This window comes from Centruroides vittatus, unplaced genomic scaffold (genome assembly GCF_030686945.1).
Source record: "Centruroides vittatus isolate TY-2023 unplaced genomic scaffold, ASM3068694v2 contig_439, whole genome shotgun sequence".
Classification (NCBI taxonomy): domain Eukaryota; kingdom Metazoa; phylum Arthropoda; class Arachnida; order Scorpiones; family Buthidae; genus Centruroides; species Centruroides vittatus.
Window position 1 is genome coordinate 2,396,992 of NW_027122239.1, and position 21,391 is coordinate 2,418,382.

Genomic DNA, 21,391 nt, shown 5'->3' on the forward strand with positions numbered 1-21,391 from the left:
TAGCGGTAGAAAATTGTTGATAAAACCACTGCGTACTTCGTACGAAAAATAGTAAACGATATAAATAACGCTTTTTATTTATAATGACAATTTATTAATAAAAATTAATTTACAAATTAAATTTTATTGTTTGTAATGGAATTTATAATATTCGATTTAATTTTTTAAGTATTTTTATATGGCAAGTAAACAAGTGGCAGGCTGACTATCCGGGAATTTTTCATATGAAGTCTGTCCCGAATATGTTGGGTCTCATCTCTCACTACCCGGTAGCGCCCAATTTGAGTCTGGCTAAAGCCAAGATGGGCCAGGGAAAAACGTGCTTCTTAGTGCCCACAGGGCAGAAAGAGGCAAAAATAGAAAAAAAAAATGTAAGAAAACCAATTATATTTGTTTTACAATGTCACTGCTTTGCTTATTCTGAGACAGTACTAGTTTTGACGGCCGGATGGCCGAGCGGTAAAGGTGGCAGCCTACCGCTCTGGGGGACCCGGGATCGAATCCGAACGGGTCGAATAATCCCCAGGAATTTTTCGGGGGGTGGTCCGTTCGGATATGTTCGGGCCCCGTCCCTCACCACCCGGTCTCCCCATTGTGGGCCTGGCCGAACCCATAATAGGCCTACTAAAAGAGGCCCTCTTAGTGCCCACAGGGCGGAAAGAGTTAAAAAAAAAAAAAAAAGAGACAGTACTATATTTGAGTTGGCAAAGCAAACGGGAAGTATTCATGGAAAGCATTCATTATTATTAAAAAAATGTAATTGGTTATTGTTTTATACTTTTTCATACCGCAGGTAATTTTTTTTTTACTCTTTCCGTTTTGTGGGCACTCAGGGCATCTTTTATCATGCCCATGGATTCCGCCAAGCTTGCAATGAGAAGAACTGAGTGATGAGGGCTGGGACTTGACATATCCGATACAGATCCTTCATAAAAGATTTCTAGATTGTTTACCCGAATTCGATCCCAGGTCATTCAGAGAGATAGGCTGGTGCCTCAACTGTCACCTCCGTCGTATCGTAAATGACGGTTCAGGCACCAGCTTACCTTACGTAACTCAGTTTCGTCACGGTTTAAGTCAGGTCCACAGTAGGATGGCTTGGTAATCAGAGACGGCGCCTGATATATTCGGACCAAATCACTCATTAATTAAATTCTCGAGGATTCGATCCGTATTAGAAACCGGTTCCCTCAGAGAGCCGGTTTCAAATACGGAACGAGTAAGGTCTTTAGTCTCCTTGGCCATTCGTTTGTCTTAATTATTTAACTAAAGGTAATGCACTAAAGAGCTCTTTAGTTATCCTTAAACCAGAGATATAAGTAGGTGCATTATCTTGGAAAAAGAAAGTATAGTTTCGTTCAAGTAGAGAGCGAAAAGCGTTCTTCCCGATTAACGTCTTCAATATGGAGCTATAATATTGGAGCGGCAGCCCCTGGAATCAAGTAAAGCCAGTATATGCGAGCACATGGTAGAAGCCGCCATTTTGAGCGTGGAAGAAACGTAGTAAGCTCGTTCCTTAAAGTTGCAATTCGACGAAGCATTTATGCTTTTTATTTATTTATTGAGCTTTGTGTATTACTCACCTCTTGTACATTAGAAAAGATTTAAAATTAACAATAGGAAATAAGTTTTAGTTAATAAGGAAAATGTGTTTTAAACTTCTTTTGCTTAACTGATACGGCACATTACTTGTTATTACCCAGATGAAACGTACCGAGTAGTAGAACTATATGTTTATCGTAAATGGAAGTTTACATCTTTAGTTTTATTTGTTACATATAGAAGAATGATGAAAAGTGCTACCTATAGAAATCATGGCTTATCAAAACCCTACTTTTTAATTTAAATTATCTTCAGTACGATTTCGGGCAAAAACATTTATACACCATAAGAGATTTTTTGACGTTAAATCTCTTCGTAAAGCTGAAAATTTTTCATTCTTGATCAATTTACAATGCAACAAAAATTAGCTTATCTCAGCCAAAAAATTAGATACCGTATTGTAAAAATAAATAAAAAAAAAAATCCAGCAACGAGTTGTGTAATTTTCCCGGCTGTTAAGAGATTGTTTAAAAAATAACTCTTATATTTCTTATTTTAATAAATAAAATGAGATATTATTATAAAATTTTTTAATATTATTATAAAATTGCAGAACGCTTAAGAGTAATTTGCCTCTATTTAAGCGTTAAAGACGTGGGAAAAAACCAGAAAACTGCATGTAGCGAACTCTAGCAGCTGGACGGACATTTTTGCTCCTCTTGTATTGATGAGTCTTTTAGTGAAGTACAGTATATTCGACAAACTGAGCGCTTTTGCCAAGATCAGCACAACATAGTTGGAATTATGGTTACATAACTAAATTTTTCCATACAGCAGTAGCATATCCAGAATTTTGAAAATACAGGTGCTGCTCAAGGCTTATTCGGGAGACGAAGGCACGTGCCTCCTGTCGTGTTTGGAGACTGTTATTCAATTACTTTAGAACTATTTTAGTTACCTAATCTTACTTAATTGAATTCATGCAAATTGGTATGCGTTATTATCAGCGGTGTAGTCGTAAATTAAAAAGTGCCAGGGCGCTAACCGGCGCTCGGAGTTTGAATCATCATCGTCTATGAAGTCCTGTATGGGCAAAGCGCAACTTTGTGGCGCAGTATCTGGAAAACGGCCCAATGCACCAAAAATGATTTATATATTCGTAATCAGTTTGACCTAGATGTTCACAAAATACAAAAGCTTCATCTTGTGTACAAAAAACTACCAGGACGGCGCCCTAGTATGACTACAGCGCTGGGTTTTAAATTTACTTTTATTTTAAGGTAACAAACTAACTGTTTTGGTATTAAGAGGATGCTGTCGAGTAGTGTAGCTAAGGTTCGTACCACCCGGGATATTCTTGAGTACCCCCACGAGAAACATAACATAATATACATAAAACGTACTCGGAAAATGTTTGAAAACGGCATATACTCTTAAGAAAACACTGTAAAAATTAGGAGGCTGTTATCAATGTTATTAGTTAAGCAAAAATAAGCCTTTCCTAGCTACGCCACTGGTGCCGAAGCACCATAAGCACTAGGATTTCTCCAACGGGATCCCGGCTGTTTTTTAACCCGGGAAATTCCGCAAATTTCTTAAAAATTCACTTTTTTCTTATTTTGTGTTAAAGTTGAGGAAATTTTTCAAATAGAAAGTATAATTATTAACCCATAAACTGTCAGAATACATTTGTATTTATTAATTTTAAGCCTGCTTATCAGTTTTTTTTTTAATTTTTGCTTATTATAGCATGTCACAGATTATCAGTAATCAATATGTAGCCTATTTGTGACAGGACTGAAAATTCTTTACTTGTCAGAACCTGTAATATTTTTGAATAATTGCGCTGATGCTGTCTTAATTTTTAACCGTGTACTGAAACTTCAATAACTGCATAATGCCAGGTTGTGCAAATTGGGCAAGGATACAAACGAGTACGATGTATGCAAGTATGAAGTTTTTCTTCGTTAAGCCAAACGAACTGTCGAATTATCGGGCTATAGGCTATATGCCGCTATTAAAGCAAACGAGGTAGACAAATCAAGAATACTAGACATCAAAAGAAGTACTACAATCTCGAAAACGAACTAGAAATCCTCCTGGCTACAGGTGAAAAAACACATAACATCCGTCTTCTCTTAAATGCATTAAAGACGATTCCACCCACATCAATTAAATCGAAAAGGCCATTCTCGGTAGCAGGACTTTTCTTTAGTAAAATAAGAATCAAATTGAGTAATCGGAGTATTGACCACCTTTGCTTTTTAAAATCTTATTATAAAAATTTACAATAATATTTTGTATTGTGTTTTATTGAATAAATAACGAAAATTACCTTCTAAGTTAGAAGTTTGATCTAAGTTCATTTTTTTTTTCCTTAAATTTTCAACTCAAATTCAAAGGCATTTTTGTTGTAAGCAGTTTCCAACAAACTTTAATAAACTTTTTCTATTTGTGACAATTTCTACATAACTCAAAAGTAATTTTTTATACATATTTTACACAGCATTATTATTATTATTATTATTATTTTGGAGATTGTAGGACACATTAAGTTACTTAAAAATGAAAAGTAATTACATAATTTGATTTTAAGATTTATTTTATATCTTAAAAATTATTAATTATATCCCGGGATTTCCCGGAATCCCGGGTCAAGCAAAAGACCGGGAAATGAGGAAACCTAATAAGCATTCCCGAATACGTCCGTGCCATGCGTACCGCGATCTCCGTATTCGTGGTTGGAGAGTAAGACAATACAGCGATAATCTCGACCTCAAAGCGGAACAAGATAGTTGATTATTTTTAACCAGGTGGCGCTCGTGAATTCGCCATAATTCAAAATCGAGGAGTAAGATGGCTGCCGCCGCGAATGCTACTGCTGTTATTCTGGATCAAGTAGAGGAGGATGCTTCTGAATTACAGTTTCCGAAAGGTATATAAAAACACGAAGTAATTTTGGTAAAATGGACTTTTACCTTTTCTGTAAACAATAATAAGTTCTAGTTAGTTGGGAACAATGAGTTATTATACAAACATACATATATACCTATTACCCTCTATACAGGGCCGGATAATCGCATAGACAAATGAGACAAATGTCTAGGGCCCGGTCAAACTTTCTATTTTGAAAACTTTTTAAATAAGATAGTTTACTTTTCTGTTGGACAACTGGGCAAGATTCTAGGTCCGAATGAGGAGGTTGGGACTTTAACAGAGCTGTAGAGCATACTGATAGGAACAAAAAAGTCTAATAAACCGTGGGTTAATCCGGCCCTGCCTCTATAGTAGGGATGTTGAACACTTTTGAGTACACATGCCATATGTTATGCATAATTATCTTTCAAATAATTTATTCTTGCTTAAGTTTTAGACTAAGTACACGTTTTTAAAGAAATGAAATTAGTATACTTTAGCATAAAAATTAAATAAAACTGATTGAGAAAATGATGATTATAAAGCCACAATAAAAAACTGAAAAGAAGAAATTTTTAGAATTTTACAAAATGATAAGAAGAAAGAAAATGGAAACAATAGTACAGGAATGTATTCTATTCCTTTAAGTGACCGCCATTTTAATTCAGATCTGGTTTACATTGGTGCCACTATGAGGTTGTTAAAACAGAGGCTTAAAGAGCATAAATATTCCATCACAAAAACTTGGACAGTACCGTGCTTGCAGCCTTCGCTAAACATCAAGATATTAATGTTCATTGGGACAAAGCATCCATAATTAGGACTGCCACCAACAAACAAGTACTTAAACTTATTGAAAAACTTGAAATTTACAAGGCCCATATTGACAAGGGATGCATCAACCATAGAGATGCTGAAACTTTATCCTCCGCATGGAAATCTTTTTACCACGACGATTAATTTTCTTAATACTTTATTTTAATTTATTTTGTTTTTACTTTTTCTTTTGTTCCATTTTCCTATGTAAACCACATGCACTATACATTGGAATTATTTTCAAATTTTTAAACCGTTGTATGGCTTGCATTCTATTTTTACATTCTTTCGTTTTAAAGTTGCTTAACTGAAGAAGACTATTAAAAATAGTCGAAAACGTTTTTATTTTATTAAATACATTGTTGCTGGAAATACTAAGGTGTTGGTTATTTTAAGTATTTATATTCCAGTAAGTTATTTGTTTTAAAAATCATTGATACTGGTAACTTATAATAATTCTAAGAGTGCTGATTACTCAAAGTTAACCAGATCATTTAACATTAAAAACATTACAATTGCAGCTTTTACAATTACTTTATATACACTTTAGTGGTGCTATATTGGTTTGCATAAAATTTTACAAATTATATAGTTCATAAAATCTAATAATCTGTTCTATATTTGTTGAATTCATGAATGTTTATTAAAGATTGTCAGTTATAATTTTGTTACTTTTGTAAAATGTGGTTTTTATTTACTGTCATTCTTATTTATGGAAAAAGTACTTCAGATTCTTCCATTATCTATTATAAATATTTATTTAGTATTAAGATGAATATTCATCTTCTGAAAAGTCAAATCTCTTGAACATGTTGAAAAGATAAAACTGAATTTGATATATACTATATGTTTAGATTAAGAATATTTAATACTAAATATAATAAAATCAATAAATATTGTATAAAAATTTATTTAAAAAATTTTGGTAATTGTAAGTTTGATTGTTTAGAATTTGAAAATGCAGAAACACTGCTCATATCTGAAGTAAATATGCTTCTGGAGCATAGAAAACAGCAGAACGAGAGTGCAGAAGAAGAACAAGAACTGTCGGAAGTTTTTATGAAAACTTTAAGTTACTGTCAACGATTCAGCCGTTTTAAAAATCGTGAAACCATATCTGCTGTAAGAAGGTAAATTTCACTATTATTTATTATCATTATTTGTTAAATTAAATCAATATTTTATGTATCTTATTCTTTTAGTCTTCTAATGCAAAAAAAACTTCATAAATTTGAGCTCGCACAATTAGCAAATTTATGTCCTGAAACACCCGAAGAAGCAAAGGCATTGATACCAAGGTAAATAGCTATTAATTTAAATTAAATAAAGTTTTATTAAATATTTTTTAAACATGATTAAAATAAAATGGAAAATTTTTATTACATTTTGATCAAACTAATCAAGATGAATTTTTTCAACATTCTAATTTCAAACTATAACTTTATATTATGTATTTATTTACATATATACAGAATTACATCAGTAATTCAAAAATTTAAAGAAAAAAAATTATTTATTTTATTTCTGAATTTATTGTTTGATTCAGCTATTAAATGAAAGATATCAAGTTCCTCTTGTCTACTATATAAAGCTGAAAAAATGGGCATTTTTTTGCCCATGTGGTATGCCAAAAATGGCCACTAGGGATTAAAGTGATGTTATCTGTGCCCTAAAAAATATTGTATGATTATAGATCAGGTGTGAATACTCTAATGATCTTGACACAAATTTAGAATAGTAGATAAAAAGTAAAGTTTAGGAGAAGTCAGTCATAAGGATGAAGTAGCTGCTGTGGTTATTCAGGCAAATTAATTAATGTATCTTTAACAGTGGGTGAAGTTTAAATAATATTTTTGACCCAGTTAATGGGTTATCTTCACATCTGGTCAGCTGAAAGTAGAAGGCTGGTGTCAAAAGGAAGATAGATATATGCCAATAAAGTAAACAATTGGGGTCTACTGCACATTGTATACTTTATTATAATAAGTACAATAAATTACAATGTAACATTAAGAAAAGTGGTTGCCTTGTGTTGTATTAACATATATATATTAATTTCTGTGTTTCAGAAGATAAAGTATCTAGAAAACAGTTAAGCTTGAATAGTAAAAATGTTTGTCTAGAGATATTCTCATCACTATAGCTTAATCATCATATGATTAATGATGACATACTGAACTAGTACATAAAAAACCATAACCTTTATTTTTTACAGATTATTTTTATCATTTACTCATTCTTACAGATAGTTCATTTGACCTTTTTCTTTTTAAAATTCTTGTAAAACTGTGGTAAAAGGATGAATTATGATAATTGAAATATTTATCTGATTAGAGAACCAATCCAATAATATATAAAAATTTTTGTTCTTTACATGAAGGATGTGAAAAATATCATTATATATATAAAGTGAGAGAGAGAATGAAATTAAATATTACATGAAATATATTTTTCTATCACAATTTTTCAATTTGATTTTTAGAATGAAGATGTGTTTGTTTAATAAAAAACTTATTCTATCATCATGTAAAATCTTGTAAATGTTCAATTATTTCAATTCCAACTAATTTTGAAATTTATAACTAATACAGAACTATTTTTTTTTTTTTTTGGAAGATTATTTACGAGAGCTGACATTCTAATCCACAAAAAACAAAAATATAAAATTATTTTGGCTATGTAATGTATAACAATATGAAGTATTAAATTTGTTTAGTTAAAAATTATCAAATATATACCGTATTTTACGGACTATAAGACGCACCTTAATTTTTAAGCAATTTAAAAAAAAAAAATACCTATAAGACACTACGGACTATAAGACGCACCTGAATTTTGGAGGCAATTTTTCGAAGAAAAAAGTGCGTCTTATAGTCCATAAAACACTGTAATAAATTCAAATTCATTTTTTGTTTAACTGTTTATATCAATTGATTTTGATAAAGTAAATGTATTTTTTTTTATATACAAAATAATTCTTATTAATCAAGTTGTTATTTACAGTTTAGAAGGCCGATTTGAAGATGATGAGCTTAGACAAATTCTTGACGACATACAAACACAAAGAAGTTTTCAATACTAAAATATATGTTCCAGGTTTGTTTAACTACATTGAAATTGGACACTAATTTTTATATTTATCATAAATTTCTTTATATAATATACATCTTTGTATAGTTTCAATTATATAATAAAGAAATAAATATCTTCTCATCTGTACAAAATCATATGCAATAAAATGAACAAATTTTCAGATTCCTTTTTCTGTCTTTGCTCTGAGATTAAACATATCTTCTAAAATATTCCACAAGCAATTTCCTTTTGGATAATCATTGTCAACTAGATTAACTAAATAATAAGTTTGACTAATTTTATTTAATAAATTTCTTGATGTTGATTCTTCAGGGTACAGCTTAGCCCATTGTTCATTCCACAATGCAAATGCTTCATCCTGAAAATAATATATTTATGAATCATTTATTAATTATTTATTATTGAAAATGATAATTTAACTGAATTACCTTCCACACTCTAAAGCTTAGTGGATCCACTACGGTTGGCTGAATAATCTCCCGTCCTGGAAATACTCCCCATGTAACAGCATTTGGCATGTCCATATGAAAATTATTAAAATCTTCATCACCCTGTAAATTTTAAGTTCTTTGTTTATTGAAACTGATAAATTATTAATATAATATTATCCATATTTTATATGTAATGAAATTAACTCTTTGTTTAATAGAGTTATAAGAAAAATGCTAGTATGAAATTTGAATAATCAAAAGTTTTTCTGGTTTCAAGAAAAAAAAGATCAAAGTTATAATTAAAACTAAATGAATAAAAGTTACATAGTGAGAAAAATGTAATGAAAAATATGATTTCAACAATAATTGTAAAGCCAATTTCCAAAACTGACACAATGTAAATTAATGGTACTTTGATATTCTGTTTTAAAAGAAGTATATACACATTGTTCATTTTCTAAATGGCTTATTTGCTATGTGTGACTTTAGAAATAAGTCAGTTACTCATGTGAATATCTCATACCACTAATCAGGCAACTTTTTTGAAGTCGTAACAAGATTTCTAACATTTCCTCTGCAGAAAAATAAAGCAAATACATTTATTTTCAGCAACTTTTTAGCTAAAACAATCTAGAATTGTTAGTTTGTGATGATTCATAAGCATCATTTTTTCATGGCATTTCCTTTCTAGTGAAAGTATTTGAAAACAAAGCAAGTAAGATTCAGGGAAAAACTATTGATTGACAATGATGAGACTTGTAATAAATTGATGTGATGCTTAAGTACATTAAATTTAATTTCAAAGTGTTAGTCATTTATTATTAGTTATGTATAAAAGCAAATATATTAATTATTACAGCAGAAAAAATTAATGATAAATGAGATAAGAAAACATTTTTTCTTGTTTTCCCAAAAGGTTATTTCATGGAGATAAGTTGTTTTGGAAATAGGCTCATCAATTATGAATATATTTTGTTAGATTATCATGCAAAATAATCATATATATATCATTTTATAAACCTTCAAGTAGCAGATATAATTATAAGAAATGTTTTAATTAATTAAAACATTATTTCTAATTTTTTGATAATATCACAGTAATAAGTTAATGGATCAAAAGTTTTATTTGAAGGTTTAAAATTAGAAACAATATTCTTCATAATCAAAATAAGCTTAATATAGTGTGCAATGTTACATTATTTCTTAAGTTTGATTTTGACAAAAAACAATTACAATCTATAAAATTGCATTTTTCAAAATACATTGATACAGACACTCACAAACAACAGTGTTTTGAAATAGAGTTTAGTATTCCAACTTGTTAAATTGATTATTACAGAATTTAATATTTACAGAAATATCTATGCAAGATTATCAGTTAAGCTATACTGTATTTAAAGAAGAAAAAATTTATTTAGATCAAATGTCTATAATGTGAATATTTTAATTCTCTTAAAGAGATGTGTCAGCATTTATCTTCACTTGTAGTTCATTGAAAAAAATAATAAAATTAAATGACTTACCTTTGCATTAATAATGTGATAATTTACAAGTGGGAAATTTTTAAGAACTGCTTTTAGAGCAATAATATTTGCTTTGCATGTAAAAAATTCTAAATATGCCTAAATGTGCACAAATAATTTTAAACAATATTATTATTACATTTTAATACAAAGTTTGAAATAATGTAAAAAAAAAAAAAAAAAATATGTATTTGTTACCTTTTGGTAGACATAACCTCCAGGAATTCCCCATCCAACGCACTGATCTGTAGAACATAAGCCATTAACATTGGGTTGTGAATTAATAGTTAAAATACCTTTTTTATTAAATGATGATAGTTTTTCTGCAATCAGAGTTGTTTCAGCACTTAACTCTGAATCATTCCATGGAGTTTGTGTTACCTATAATAACACAAACTCTTGTTAACAGTAATTCAGAATTATAATGTGCATATTCTAGGTTTTTAATCATTATAATAAAATTCAGGAAATCCTCTTTGTTTCATAAAATATTAGAAGATGGAATTTTCTTCATTTAAAATAATACATATATGGTAAATGATGTACAATTAATGTAAAATATAAATTATGTACAGTGTGATTCTTATTTATGAGTACTCACTATGTGGTATAAGAATTTCATACAAGCTTTCTTTTATATATATTCCCCATATAGGAGATGAAATACCCCCAATACAATAAGCACACCAATATTTGCAAGATCAAGACATTCTAATCATGAATGTTAATGAGATTGAAATTCTCTTGCACTTCAGTTAGATGGCTTCCAGTTTCCATGTTTTTTTTTTTTTTTTTTTTTTGATTGATGTTTCATTCACATTATCATTATCTCTAGAGAATGAAGATTCATACTTTGTTTCTAAATTCTGTCTGTGGTTAAAATTTCATGGATTTAAAAGCAATTTTATTTTACTCTGTTTTCTTGTATTAAATAAGGAAACGTCTGCTAACTTACATATTTATTTGTTCATTTAGTATTAGCTGCTTTAACATCAATGAATCCCCTAATCAACTCTTGTTTATTTTATTTTTTTTCAGTGTCATTGGTTGATAGAACATAAGTATTTTGTTAACTTGAATGTTTATTATTGATAGTAATTAACACCCATTTATGAGAATGAGTATTAATTACTATCAATAATAATGAAGTTTCAGTATCATAGCATCAGGAGGCTTACTTTGCATATTTGAACATCAAACTGTGTGTAAACACCTAAGAGACTAATATTCAATACATTTACATGTGGCATGACCTCAAACATACCATGAAGCCTACTGTTACTCTTGGATGCTGAAACTTTGGTATTAATGATATTATTGAAACTAGATAAGACCTAGATATACTTGTAAATTGGGATCCTACTGTATGTAGTCTGAATAAATTGATATTATGAAAATTACTTTTACTGGAATAAAATAATTTACTTTTTAAAAATTATCATTAAATATATAATAATAATTTATCTTAAAAAATAAGATAGAAAAACATATTAATCATTAACTTTGAAATATTTCTCAAATTTCCAGTGCTAATCAGGTGACAATGACTCCAATTTTCTTAATAATATAAGATATATTTTGAAGAAAACAAAACACTTAATACCCAGCTAGATGCTTCTTAACTTCCACAACAAAACCTTATTCCACTGAGAATTATTTATTAACCATAACAAACGTTTTCAACCATAAGAAACATTTACAGGCCATCTTCAGGTTTTTTAAAATTATGGAACATTGATAGCTGTTCTTTTCGAATATAACAGTTTCAAACACATTTAAAATATAAAAATCTTTGGAGTAATGAGCAATTTGAATCTAAAGAACAAAATATAGTAATACATATATAATTAAAATTGTATATATATATAAATATTTTATTATTTTGTTAAAATAAAATATAATCAGATAAAAAGAAAAAAATTATATTCTTAACATCTGTTTTTGTTTGTATGGACATTATGTACTATTCTCTAATAAGTTCTTTTCAATTATATATTTCCATGCTGTGGGTAAGATTTCCATAGATTTAAAAAATCTGAAGATGGCCTGTAGAATATGTTGAAAACATTTGTTACAGTTAATAAATAATTCTCAGTGGGTTAAAATATAAAATATGTTGAAGCTACAAAATGTCTTCATTTTCTGTCATTTACAACATTAGCAACAGTTCAAAACAATTTTCATTTATGGAGACGACCTTTTATTTTACTCATTTGACTTTCATACAACTTGCATGTTCATATTTAACACTTAAACCTTTAAATCAATTTTTGTGTATTAAATTTGCATGTTTGTACATGTTCAGCTGACAGACAAAAATTTTGAGCTGTTGTGTAGTAGTGCTTTCTGCAACTTTGGTTTTAGTAGCATTAAAATGAATTTAAGGCTGATCTCCAACTTTTCAAATTTATCTTCTAAATCTAATATTGGAGAATTTCATATTATAGTTAACATGTTAAGTTTTCCAACAAAACAGATTAAATTAAAATCACTTGTGAAAAATAATTTTCTGTTTAATCTATAGTTTTAATGTAAGAAAATTCTTACAGTAAATAAGATCAGAGAACTAAATTTCCTTTATGAAACGCCATGCTATTGTTTGACTTTCAGGCATTTTAGTATACATTTATAGGAATTCATTATTTCTGAAAGTTGGAACTGCCATATATATTAATGTTGTATTTCTAATGATTCCACATTTCAATTTTAATTTAAAATTTGGATTATTTTTCAATATATTTGAATATACTATTTATCTGAAATCATTATTGTAAATAAAAATGAAAACGTTTGACTTTTATTTCTGTCAACTACAGGATCAATGTCTTGCATTTACAAATGAAATCTATTGCCAAATAGCATTCAGAAATAGCAAAATTTAAAATTAAAAAAATATAAATTAAATCAAAATATACAAGAAAATATTTCAATAGTGTTTTTAATTAAAATGTATTAGCAAAATATTGTAAAAAATCTATAATTTGCTAATACCAACAAGCAATTATTTAATGTGACATCATCACAATGCCCAGCTGCAATTTTTTTGTCACAATGTTCTCAAATTTTTTAGTAGTGCCTTGCCCCTGTACATCATATTTTTCCTGTTAGCAATAGAGTTATATCAGTCATCTACCTAACTCCATTCAGGGGAAAATTTTTGAATAGAAATAACATGACTTCCAGCTTGTATATAGGTAATCTGGGCCTCCTGCTCTAAGCTTTGTTTGTTTGTTTTATTAAGTCATGGCAATGCAACACTTACAGCAATCTGCCTAGGGGGAATGCCTTCCATGAGGTTTTTTTAAGGGTAACTGGACCCTATTCAGGCATTACAGACATGGAGAAAACCCAGAAAACACCACATGGCCAGCCAGTCCAGGTGAGGCACAAACCCACAACCAAACTAACAGTGTTCAGGGAATGAAACCGCTTGGCCACTGGTGGGCCCCTCTCCTAAGCTCTCTATATCTAGCCTGAACTTTCATCTAACTCCATTCTCGAGATTAAGGAAGGACAGATAGACAACAGTGGAAATTTATAGGTCTACAATTTTTTCAAATTGCAGCCCAATAAGAAAGAATGTTACTTTATATTTTTTTATGGTTAATTTTTTCATTTATCACAAAACACAAAAAAATATTCAGATGTTACAATTTTACTAAAATTTCTGTTCAGTAATATATACAATACAATTTGAAATAGTACAAAAATTTACGTGTAATGAAATTTACTCTAGAGATTTATGTATGAATGTAGTATATACTAGAATATAAAAGATATATATTATCTGTATTATAAACTAAGTTTATAAAGGTAATGATGACACTAATATATTAATTAATATAAAAAAGTTAGTATTAAAGGCTGTGTTAAGCACTTTTGAGGGCTTGGTTTAGTTTCTTTAGAGACATTATATACTGTAGATACAAATATGGAACAAAAACAGCAGTGATATGAAGCCTATAAGAAGACAAAATCCTTGGCCACAGTCACATTTTATCAAGTGTCCAGGCCACAGCCTGTGTTAATGTGACCCTGATAATATGTAAGTGATATAATCAATTTTTGATAAAAAGTATGAGTATGTATGCAATGTGTTTAGCTATGGTAATTTTATTAGTTGAAAATAGTTATTTAGTCTAAGCTTTTCTAAACATCATTAAATTTTCACTTGCTAATCTATTGATTGTTATCTATTGTCAATTTATAGCAATAAATAATGAATTTTTGTACTTTTTGATATAATTATTTTAAAATTATTCAATATTATAATAATTAATTTTAATGACTAAAGATTCGTGGAATGAATTTTATTTTGATAGAGGTAACTTCTTACCATGAAACCATCTTTATTTGGCTTTCCTGTTAAATAACAATAGAAAATATTCCATATGTCCTCTTCATTAGCAAGTTCTCTACCCCACATGTTTAGTAACATTTCATCTGAGCATTTATTCTTCATAAAAAATAAATAATAATCCTTTAATTCTCCAAAAGCTGGCGAAGCAGAATTTCCCCAACGACCATTTGGAAATTCATCCCATGTCTGAGTTCTGTAAACGTAACTCTTATGTCTTAAGTTCCAAAAGATTGGGCGGACAGTTTCACTACATCTCCTAAATAATGCAATTACTTTTTAAAATATTATTTGATGAATGTCTTATCAAATAAATTTTAAATAAAAATATTAATTGTACCTATGATTAACTGGAACGGGCCAAGGCAATGGTTTGTGAGGGCAGTTATTCCATAATCCGAGTTCTTTTAATATTGTTGTTGTAGCTATTTCTCGATTGAGTGTGTAGAAGTGCAAACCTGGAGTATTATCGTCAGATAGTAACTCTTGGCACAGTTTTACAGCCTGTTCTATTCCATATCTTCTGATGGCTTCGTCATTACCCCTTATAGATTTAATAGCTTCTATAATTGAAGAAGGTACTTGCAGCTTTGATAATGTTACTATATGACGCAAGGAATCATAACTCTGGAATTAAAATTAGATATACATAATTTCATGTTAATACTAATGAAACTTTAACTGCATAACTGTACAGTACCTGTATAGGTAGTATTCCAGGTATAATTGGTACTTTAATTCCAATTTTTCTACAGTTGTGCACAAATTCAATAAACCTTTTGGAGTCAAAAAACATTTGTGTAATGATAAAATCAGCACCAGCATCCACTTTCTCTTTCAAATGATATAGATCTTCCTCGTAGGATTTAGATTCAGGATGTGCCCAGGGGTAGCCTTTCACAAAATAAACAATCTTGACAATACGATTTAATTTTCATCCTGTAGAATATTCCTGAACATACCTGCTACTCCGATAACAAAATAGTCTCCAAAAGTTTCTCGAATATGTTTTACTAAATCAGAAGCATATGAAAATGTATGTGCTTTCTGTTCTTCACCTTTTATAAGATCTGCAAACATATTGAATATAAATGCCTAAATATATCTAACAGTAATGCTATACATTATAATTACTTAATGTATGTCTGCTATACATTATAATTACTTAAACATATACTATACAAATATGTCAGTATGTCACATAACAGTATGTCTGCTATACATTATAATTACTTAAACATATACTATACAAATTAAATGATAGAATATTTATCATCAGTATAAATCATATTATACTACCAGTAACCTCCTCTAAGTGCTAAGATATTTTTTAATCCAATATCACGAGCTCTTCTGAGGCTCTGATTTATTTCCTCTTTGGTTTGATTGATACAAGTTAAATGCAGCATCGTTTCCAAACCACAGTAGTTTAGAGCCGCTCCTGCAATTGTCATGCTGCTAGTCTCCGAATCAATGTTTAGATTACTAGTCGGATGCCACGTTACATCACAGAAAAGCGGGCCTCCCTGCTTCATTCTGTCAAATCTAATATAATAATAATAAAAGTAATAATTATAATCAAATATAGAAACCCTGTTTGAACCGACGTTTATAATAAAATATATAATATAAAACAATATAATGTGTATTTACATTGAAATGTAAGCTACAGTTCCTACACTTCATTATGCTATACATATCAATGAATAGGTGTTTCCTAGGTGATAGGAAAAAAGCATTGAAGAAAATAAGATGAAATGGATGAAAGATAAGACAACTTGGAGAATGTGTTTAAAAACGGTGATATCATGTAGAAATGAGGTAAGCTAATGGAAGAAAAAAAATCTAGATAATATATATAGACACATTTATCTACATTTTGGTAATAAAGTTCACCAAAGTGGCAGCTGACCGCCTGAAGTAGATGGCACCTCAAGAATAAGGATGGTAAGTTATAACTTGTACTAAAATATAAATGCAATAAAGTATTTACTAGCTTATTTCTAAATTTAGCATATAATTTTTGTATATGAAGTCTGTCATTGTTACTGATTTTTAGTCCTAACACCAGAGTAACTAAGGGGCAAAGGTGGGCATGTTTGACTTCGGGGCACTGAAATGAATCCATAGAATTTTTTGTAATTAACTTTGTATAGGGCACAAAAACTGTTGGGCAGGATTCTTCTGTCTAGTGTAACATCAAAATGTATTGTTAAATGTACGTTTTACGTATTGTTTTGATTGTTTTACGTTAAAAGATAACAATTTACGCAGATTTCGATAATTTTTCTTTATAAAATATGAACCTTTAGGTAACTTATCAATCGATAATCGAACCAAGAAAATATTAAAATATTCTATACCTTGCCAGTAAATTAACAGCTCCACTTTTAGTTCGAGGAGGGAAGAATTCTAAAGAAAAAAACTTGTCTCCCGTATCGATTCTGTGATGAATTCTATCGATTAAAGAATTGTAAGTTCCTTGCAAAATAGGAGACGATGATCTGGATGTTGCGGACGACGATTCACAATCGGAACTGCATACGCTTCCCGAAGAAACTCCAGAGGATTCGTCTAAAATGTGAGTAGGAACTTCTTCACGAACCATGTTTGTTACAAAATAAAACCTCCAGACGTTAACATTGATCTTTCTCGCTTAAAAGCAAGAAGCCTCTGTGATGAATATACAGTGTTTATAAAGGTTTTTCGATGATGCCATCTAGTGGTATCGATTATTACGCGCATGCCATTTTCTTTTTCTTTTTTTAATTATCAGTCAGCTGACTCCTCAAAACATAAATGCTTCCCTCGCTAATTTATTTATAACTTTATTTTTACTAAACTAGGTGTAGCAGTAGGTTTATTTTCCTAACTTAAGCACATCCCACAAATTGTTAGGATGTGGTATAGTTTTAAAAAAATTAATTATATGAGGAAAGTACTTGTTTAACTGTTGGAACACCTATTCCATTGTTACTAAAATATTTTTCTACTTAGTCATGGAAAAATTATTTTTGTAGTGTTTTTTTTACTAAATTGGAGCAATTAAATAGACCTCTCTTTACCATTTTCATGTTTACGATAAAGACATTGGGGTATTATACAGTTAACATCAATTTATGACACTCGAAACGGCTCGCTTTACGACGATTGACGTCGTAAAGCGAGCCTTCATAAACTTTAATTTAAATGCTATTTAGGTTGTAAAAGTTGGAGTTGTTATATATTTTACATGAAATTTCTGGAAAATTCCGTTGGTATTTTTTCAGATTCAGCTACGATTCATTAAGACCAGACGTTCTGTATCAGTAAGTGATTGTTTATACGAAATTGAGATAAATGTATTTATACACATTTTTCATTTCTCTGATATCGTTCTGTAATAAATGTTTTCCTTCACAAAATATTTTTGGAAGCTAATTTCACGCAGTTTAAACAACAGAGGTAATACTTTCTGGTTAGTTGACTAAATTGCCATTTTTAAAACGCAAATATCCGTCTAAAAATAGAGATAGTCATCAATAAAAACAAAAATTCATACGAATTTCTGATATTTTATTATAATGTGGATTTTTATATTTCTGATTTTTTTAAACCTAAAATTGAATTTTCCTCTATACTTTGATTTGTTAAAAATAAAATTGAACCATTGACTCGTACAGTTGATCACGGGTTCGCACTTGACGTGGAGTTTTCTGGCTATCTTCCCGAGAGGAACTCCCTCTTGGTAGATCGCCCATATTGCATTGCTTTATTACACCAATCTATTCTTAATTGACAATTCACAACAAATTTATTTATCTTATTAATTCAATTATTCAGCATTCCCGACATAATGAGGAAAATAAGTACAGACGGAGTTATAATGTTACTTATTACATTTTTCTGTAATTTTTAAAGCGTAGTGTATGTCGGTTTAGATTAATTTGTTGAAAAACTTATCCGCATTTATCATTTAAAAGGCAAAATAACTAAAACAGTTTAAATTTTAGAGAATGAATGGCTTTATTTCGATTTTAAAGAGTTGAACACAGAACAAGAGTTGAAGACTCGAACACTGGTGAGCACTGAATCTTGATTAACGACTATCAAGATTCAGACTTGCACACCAGTGTTCGAGTGGATAAAACCACCGAGCACTGGTAGTGGTTGGCGCCTAACTAATTGGAGTTTTTCGGTTTTTCTTTCCGTGTCTAACACCAAAAAGTGGACCAGTTTCCCGTAGAAGGTCCTGGTGTGAAGCTTCGGAAGTGGGCCTAGAATTTGTGCGAAAAAAAAAAAATTTAATTTTTGTATAGAAGAAAAAAAAATAATTACTATAATGTTGTAAAAAGAAACCGTCAAACGAGAAAAAAAAAGGGAAACGAAAAATGAATATTTTATGTCCATAAAAGGACATGTCTAGAAATTTCCAAGAAATTCGAACTGCTCGGGTTAAAACAATACAAGATTTTGAGTATGTGTTGATTCATCCTACGATCTGGGTTCCGATCTCGTTACAATTCGTAACCTAAACGACGGTCGAGACATTTGGACTTTTTTTTTTTTTATTTGTGAAGGACTTATTTCCTTCTGTTGGATTGGCATTATGCCTTTGTCAGCTTAGTTGTAAGGAATTTTTATTAGTATTAAACGGTTTGACGATGGGGAACCCGTCTCTGAGAGTTTTTCCTACTCCCACACGTTGGTCGTGACCGCGCGACAATCATTGCATTCTCCTAACACTGGCATTCTCCTTCGTTGCGTTTGTCTTATCCATCGAGATACAGACTTGTTATCTATAAAAGCTGGCCATTTAAATAATTCTAGCGTTACTGGGAGAATGATATTTTTAGCTGTGAAACAAATTTTCTGCTTTATAATGTGTGGGTGTAGCAAGAGGTGATGCATATGTCTAAATCTCGGATACTTCAACCCGACGAAGAAGGATTTGAAAAACTTTTCACGAAACTGCATACTTGTCAATAGGATGTGGGAAAAAAAACAAAAAAATATTTACATGCTACCAGCTGATAACTCGCATCGCATTCTTCCTTGTTCAGGTTTAACTGATTTGAAATAATGGGTGAAGCTAGACTAAGCTTTGAAAAAATGAAATTTATCCTAGAGCTATTGAAAGTTTGAAAACTCAGTGTAAAAAACAGCTTAAAGAGCGTTTCAAACAGATCCAAATGACTTACCAACACTCGAATTAGAGATAAGTTTAAAGCAGATGGAACTGTTCAGAATGCCCACAAGAAACATTCAGATATCGATAAGGCGCACAAGGAAAGAATGGTTGATGTAAACGCATCGTCAGAGTTCAAGAAAATCTCTGCGGCAAGCGGGTCGTGAGTAGGGATTGCAATCCAGCAGTGTTTTCAATCCAGCTGGATTTTTGCTGGATTGAAATCATTCCAGCTGGATCCAGCGTGGATGTATTTTTGGTGCAATAAAGTGTTATCTGTCTATTTATCTACCCAGAAATTAAAACATTTTTTAAAAATACTTAAGAAACTTTTATTATTTAGACTGGTTACTATAAATCAGTAAAACTTCTTACACATTTAGGTAGTAAACTTAACTTTGGTTCGGTTTAACACTTGATAGTGATAATTAACTTTAAATGTTTAGTTAAAGATTACATTATAATTATAAGTTAAATAATAGCAAAGGTAATTCTACTAATTAATTTATATTAATATATAATAATGTAAGGACGGATAATCAGTGGCTAAGTGGCTATCAGTCTTACCAGTTTTCTTATATAGGCTCTACATATTAGTCTGTAGTTATTTATAAGTATATAAAACTATGTACTGGAAGTAGAATAAGTTAAATAATCTACACCTTTATCAATCCAACAAAATTTAATAAAATAATAACGTTTTCAATCGTTTTTAACGATCTTCCTCGGTTACAAAAAAATAGAACTTAAATACAGAACATAAAATGTGTTCGGAATAAATACAAAAATTAACGGAAAACGCCCAAACGGACAAAATATAGATAAATAAACAAAATAAATAGCGGAAAAAAATATATAAGATATAACAACGAAACCAGCATTGTCCGTTAAAATCATTAATTAATGTAAAAGGATCTCCGCACGGTAGACAATGAGCCCGCATCTCTATGGTTTGTACAACCAGTTGTCGTGTGCGCCTTGCAGATTTCCAATCTCTCAAGATGTTTGACCGTTTGCTTATTCGTCGCCGTTTTTATATTTGCCGCTTGATCCCATTGGATGTTAACATCTTTCTGTCTTGCGTATGATGCCAGCGCAGTATTGTCAAAGTTCTTACTGATTGTATATTTGTGCTCTTGAGCCTTTGTTTTAAACTGCGCATCGTTGCTCCCACATAAACAAGCTTGGAATTGAAACGTTGGTTGTGTAAAGGCATCGAATATATATGCCCGTTCATATTCTGTTGAATTCCGATCCTTCTTTTTATCGTTTCGTAAAAGTTTGAAAACAGTGGGATTACGTCGGTATACAATACGAAAATTATTAGACCTGGCAGTACATCTATGTATCTTGTTTAAAAATGGGATGTAATTAAGCACTATTCTTTTTATATTTATTCCAAACACATTTTATGTTCTATAGTTAATGTATTCTTTTGTAACTGATGATGATTGTTATAAGCGATTGAGTACGTTATTATTTTATTAAATTTTGCTGGATTGATCAAGGTATAGTTTATTTATAAGTAATTTAATTATTAGTGTTA

General features: G+C 30.2%; 2 protein-coding genes across 2 annotated transcripts; one reads left to right on the plus strand and one right to left on the minus strand.

Moving 5' to 3' along the window:
- Positions 1–4,325: 4,325 nt before the first annotated feature.
- On the plus strand, positions 4,326–8,529 carry Polr2D (RNA polymerase II subunit D). Its single transcript, XM_067272454.1, has 4 exons — positions 4,326–4,477; positions 6,224–6,404; positions 6,477–6,572; positions 8,278–8,529. The coding sequence occupies exons 1-4, from the start codon at positions 4,399–4,401 to the stop codon at positions 8,354–8,356; spliced, it is 435 nt and encodes a 144-aa protein (XP_067128555.1). The 5' UTR covers positions 4,326–4,398; the 3' UTR covers positions 8,357–8,529.
- On the minus strand, positions 8,391–17,370 carry LOC136977030 (methylenetetrahydrofolate reductase (NADPH)). Its single transcript, XM_067272453.1, has 10 exons — positions 17,042–17,370; positions 15,985–16,223; positions 15,641–15,748; positions 15,379–15,572; positions 15,019–15,305; positions 14,658–14,937; positions 10,520–10,702; positions 10,322–10,420; positions 8,796–8,918; positions 8,391–8,725 (listed from the first exon to the last, which is right to left on the minus strand). The coding sequence occupies exons 1-10, from the start codon at positions 17,284–17,286 to the stop codon at positions 8,525–8,527; spliced, it is 1,959 nt and encodes a 652-aa protein (XP_067128554.1). The 5' UTR covers positions 17,287–17,370; the 3' UTR covers positions 8,391–8,524.
- Positions 17,371–21,391: the final 4,021 nt, after the last annotated feature.

Coding starts and splice junctions, on each gene's coding strand:
- Polr2D (XM_067272454.1), top strand. CDS start 4,399: ATGGCTGCCGCCGCGAATGCTACTGCTGTTATTCTGGATCAAGTAGAG. Junction 4,478..6,223: donor TGAATTACAGTTTCCGAAAG/GTATATAAAAAC, acceptor TTGATTGTTTAG/AATTTGAAAATGCAGAAACA. Junction 6,405..6,476: donor ACCATATCTGCTGTAAGAAG/GTAAATTTCACT, acceptor TTATTCTTTTAG/TCTTCTAATGCAAAAAAAAC.
- LOC136977030 (XM_067272453.1), bottom strand. CDS start 17,286: ATGGTTCGTGAAGAAGTTCCTACTCACATTTTAGACGAATCCTCTGGA. Junction 14,938..15,018: donor CCCGTTCCAGTTAATCATAG/GTACAATTAATA, acceptor TGCATTATTTAG/GAGATGTAGTGAAACTGTCC. Junction 8,726..8,795: donor TAAGCTTTAGAGTGTGGAAG/GTAATTCAGTTA, acceptor TATTATTTTCAG/GATGAAGCATTTGCATTGTG.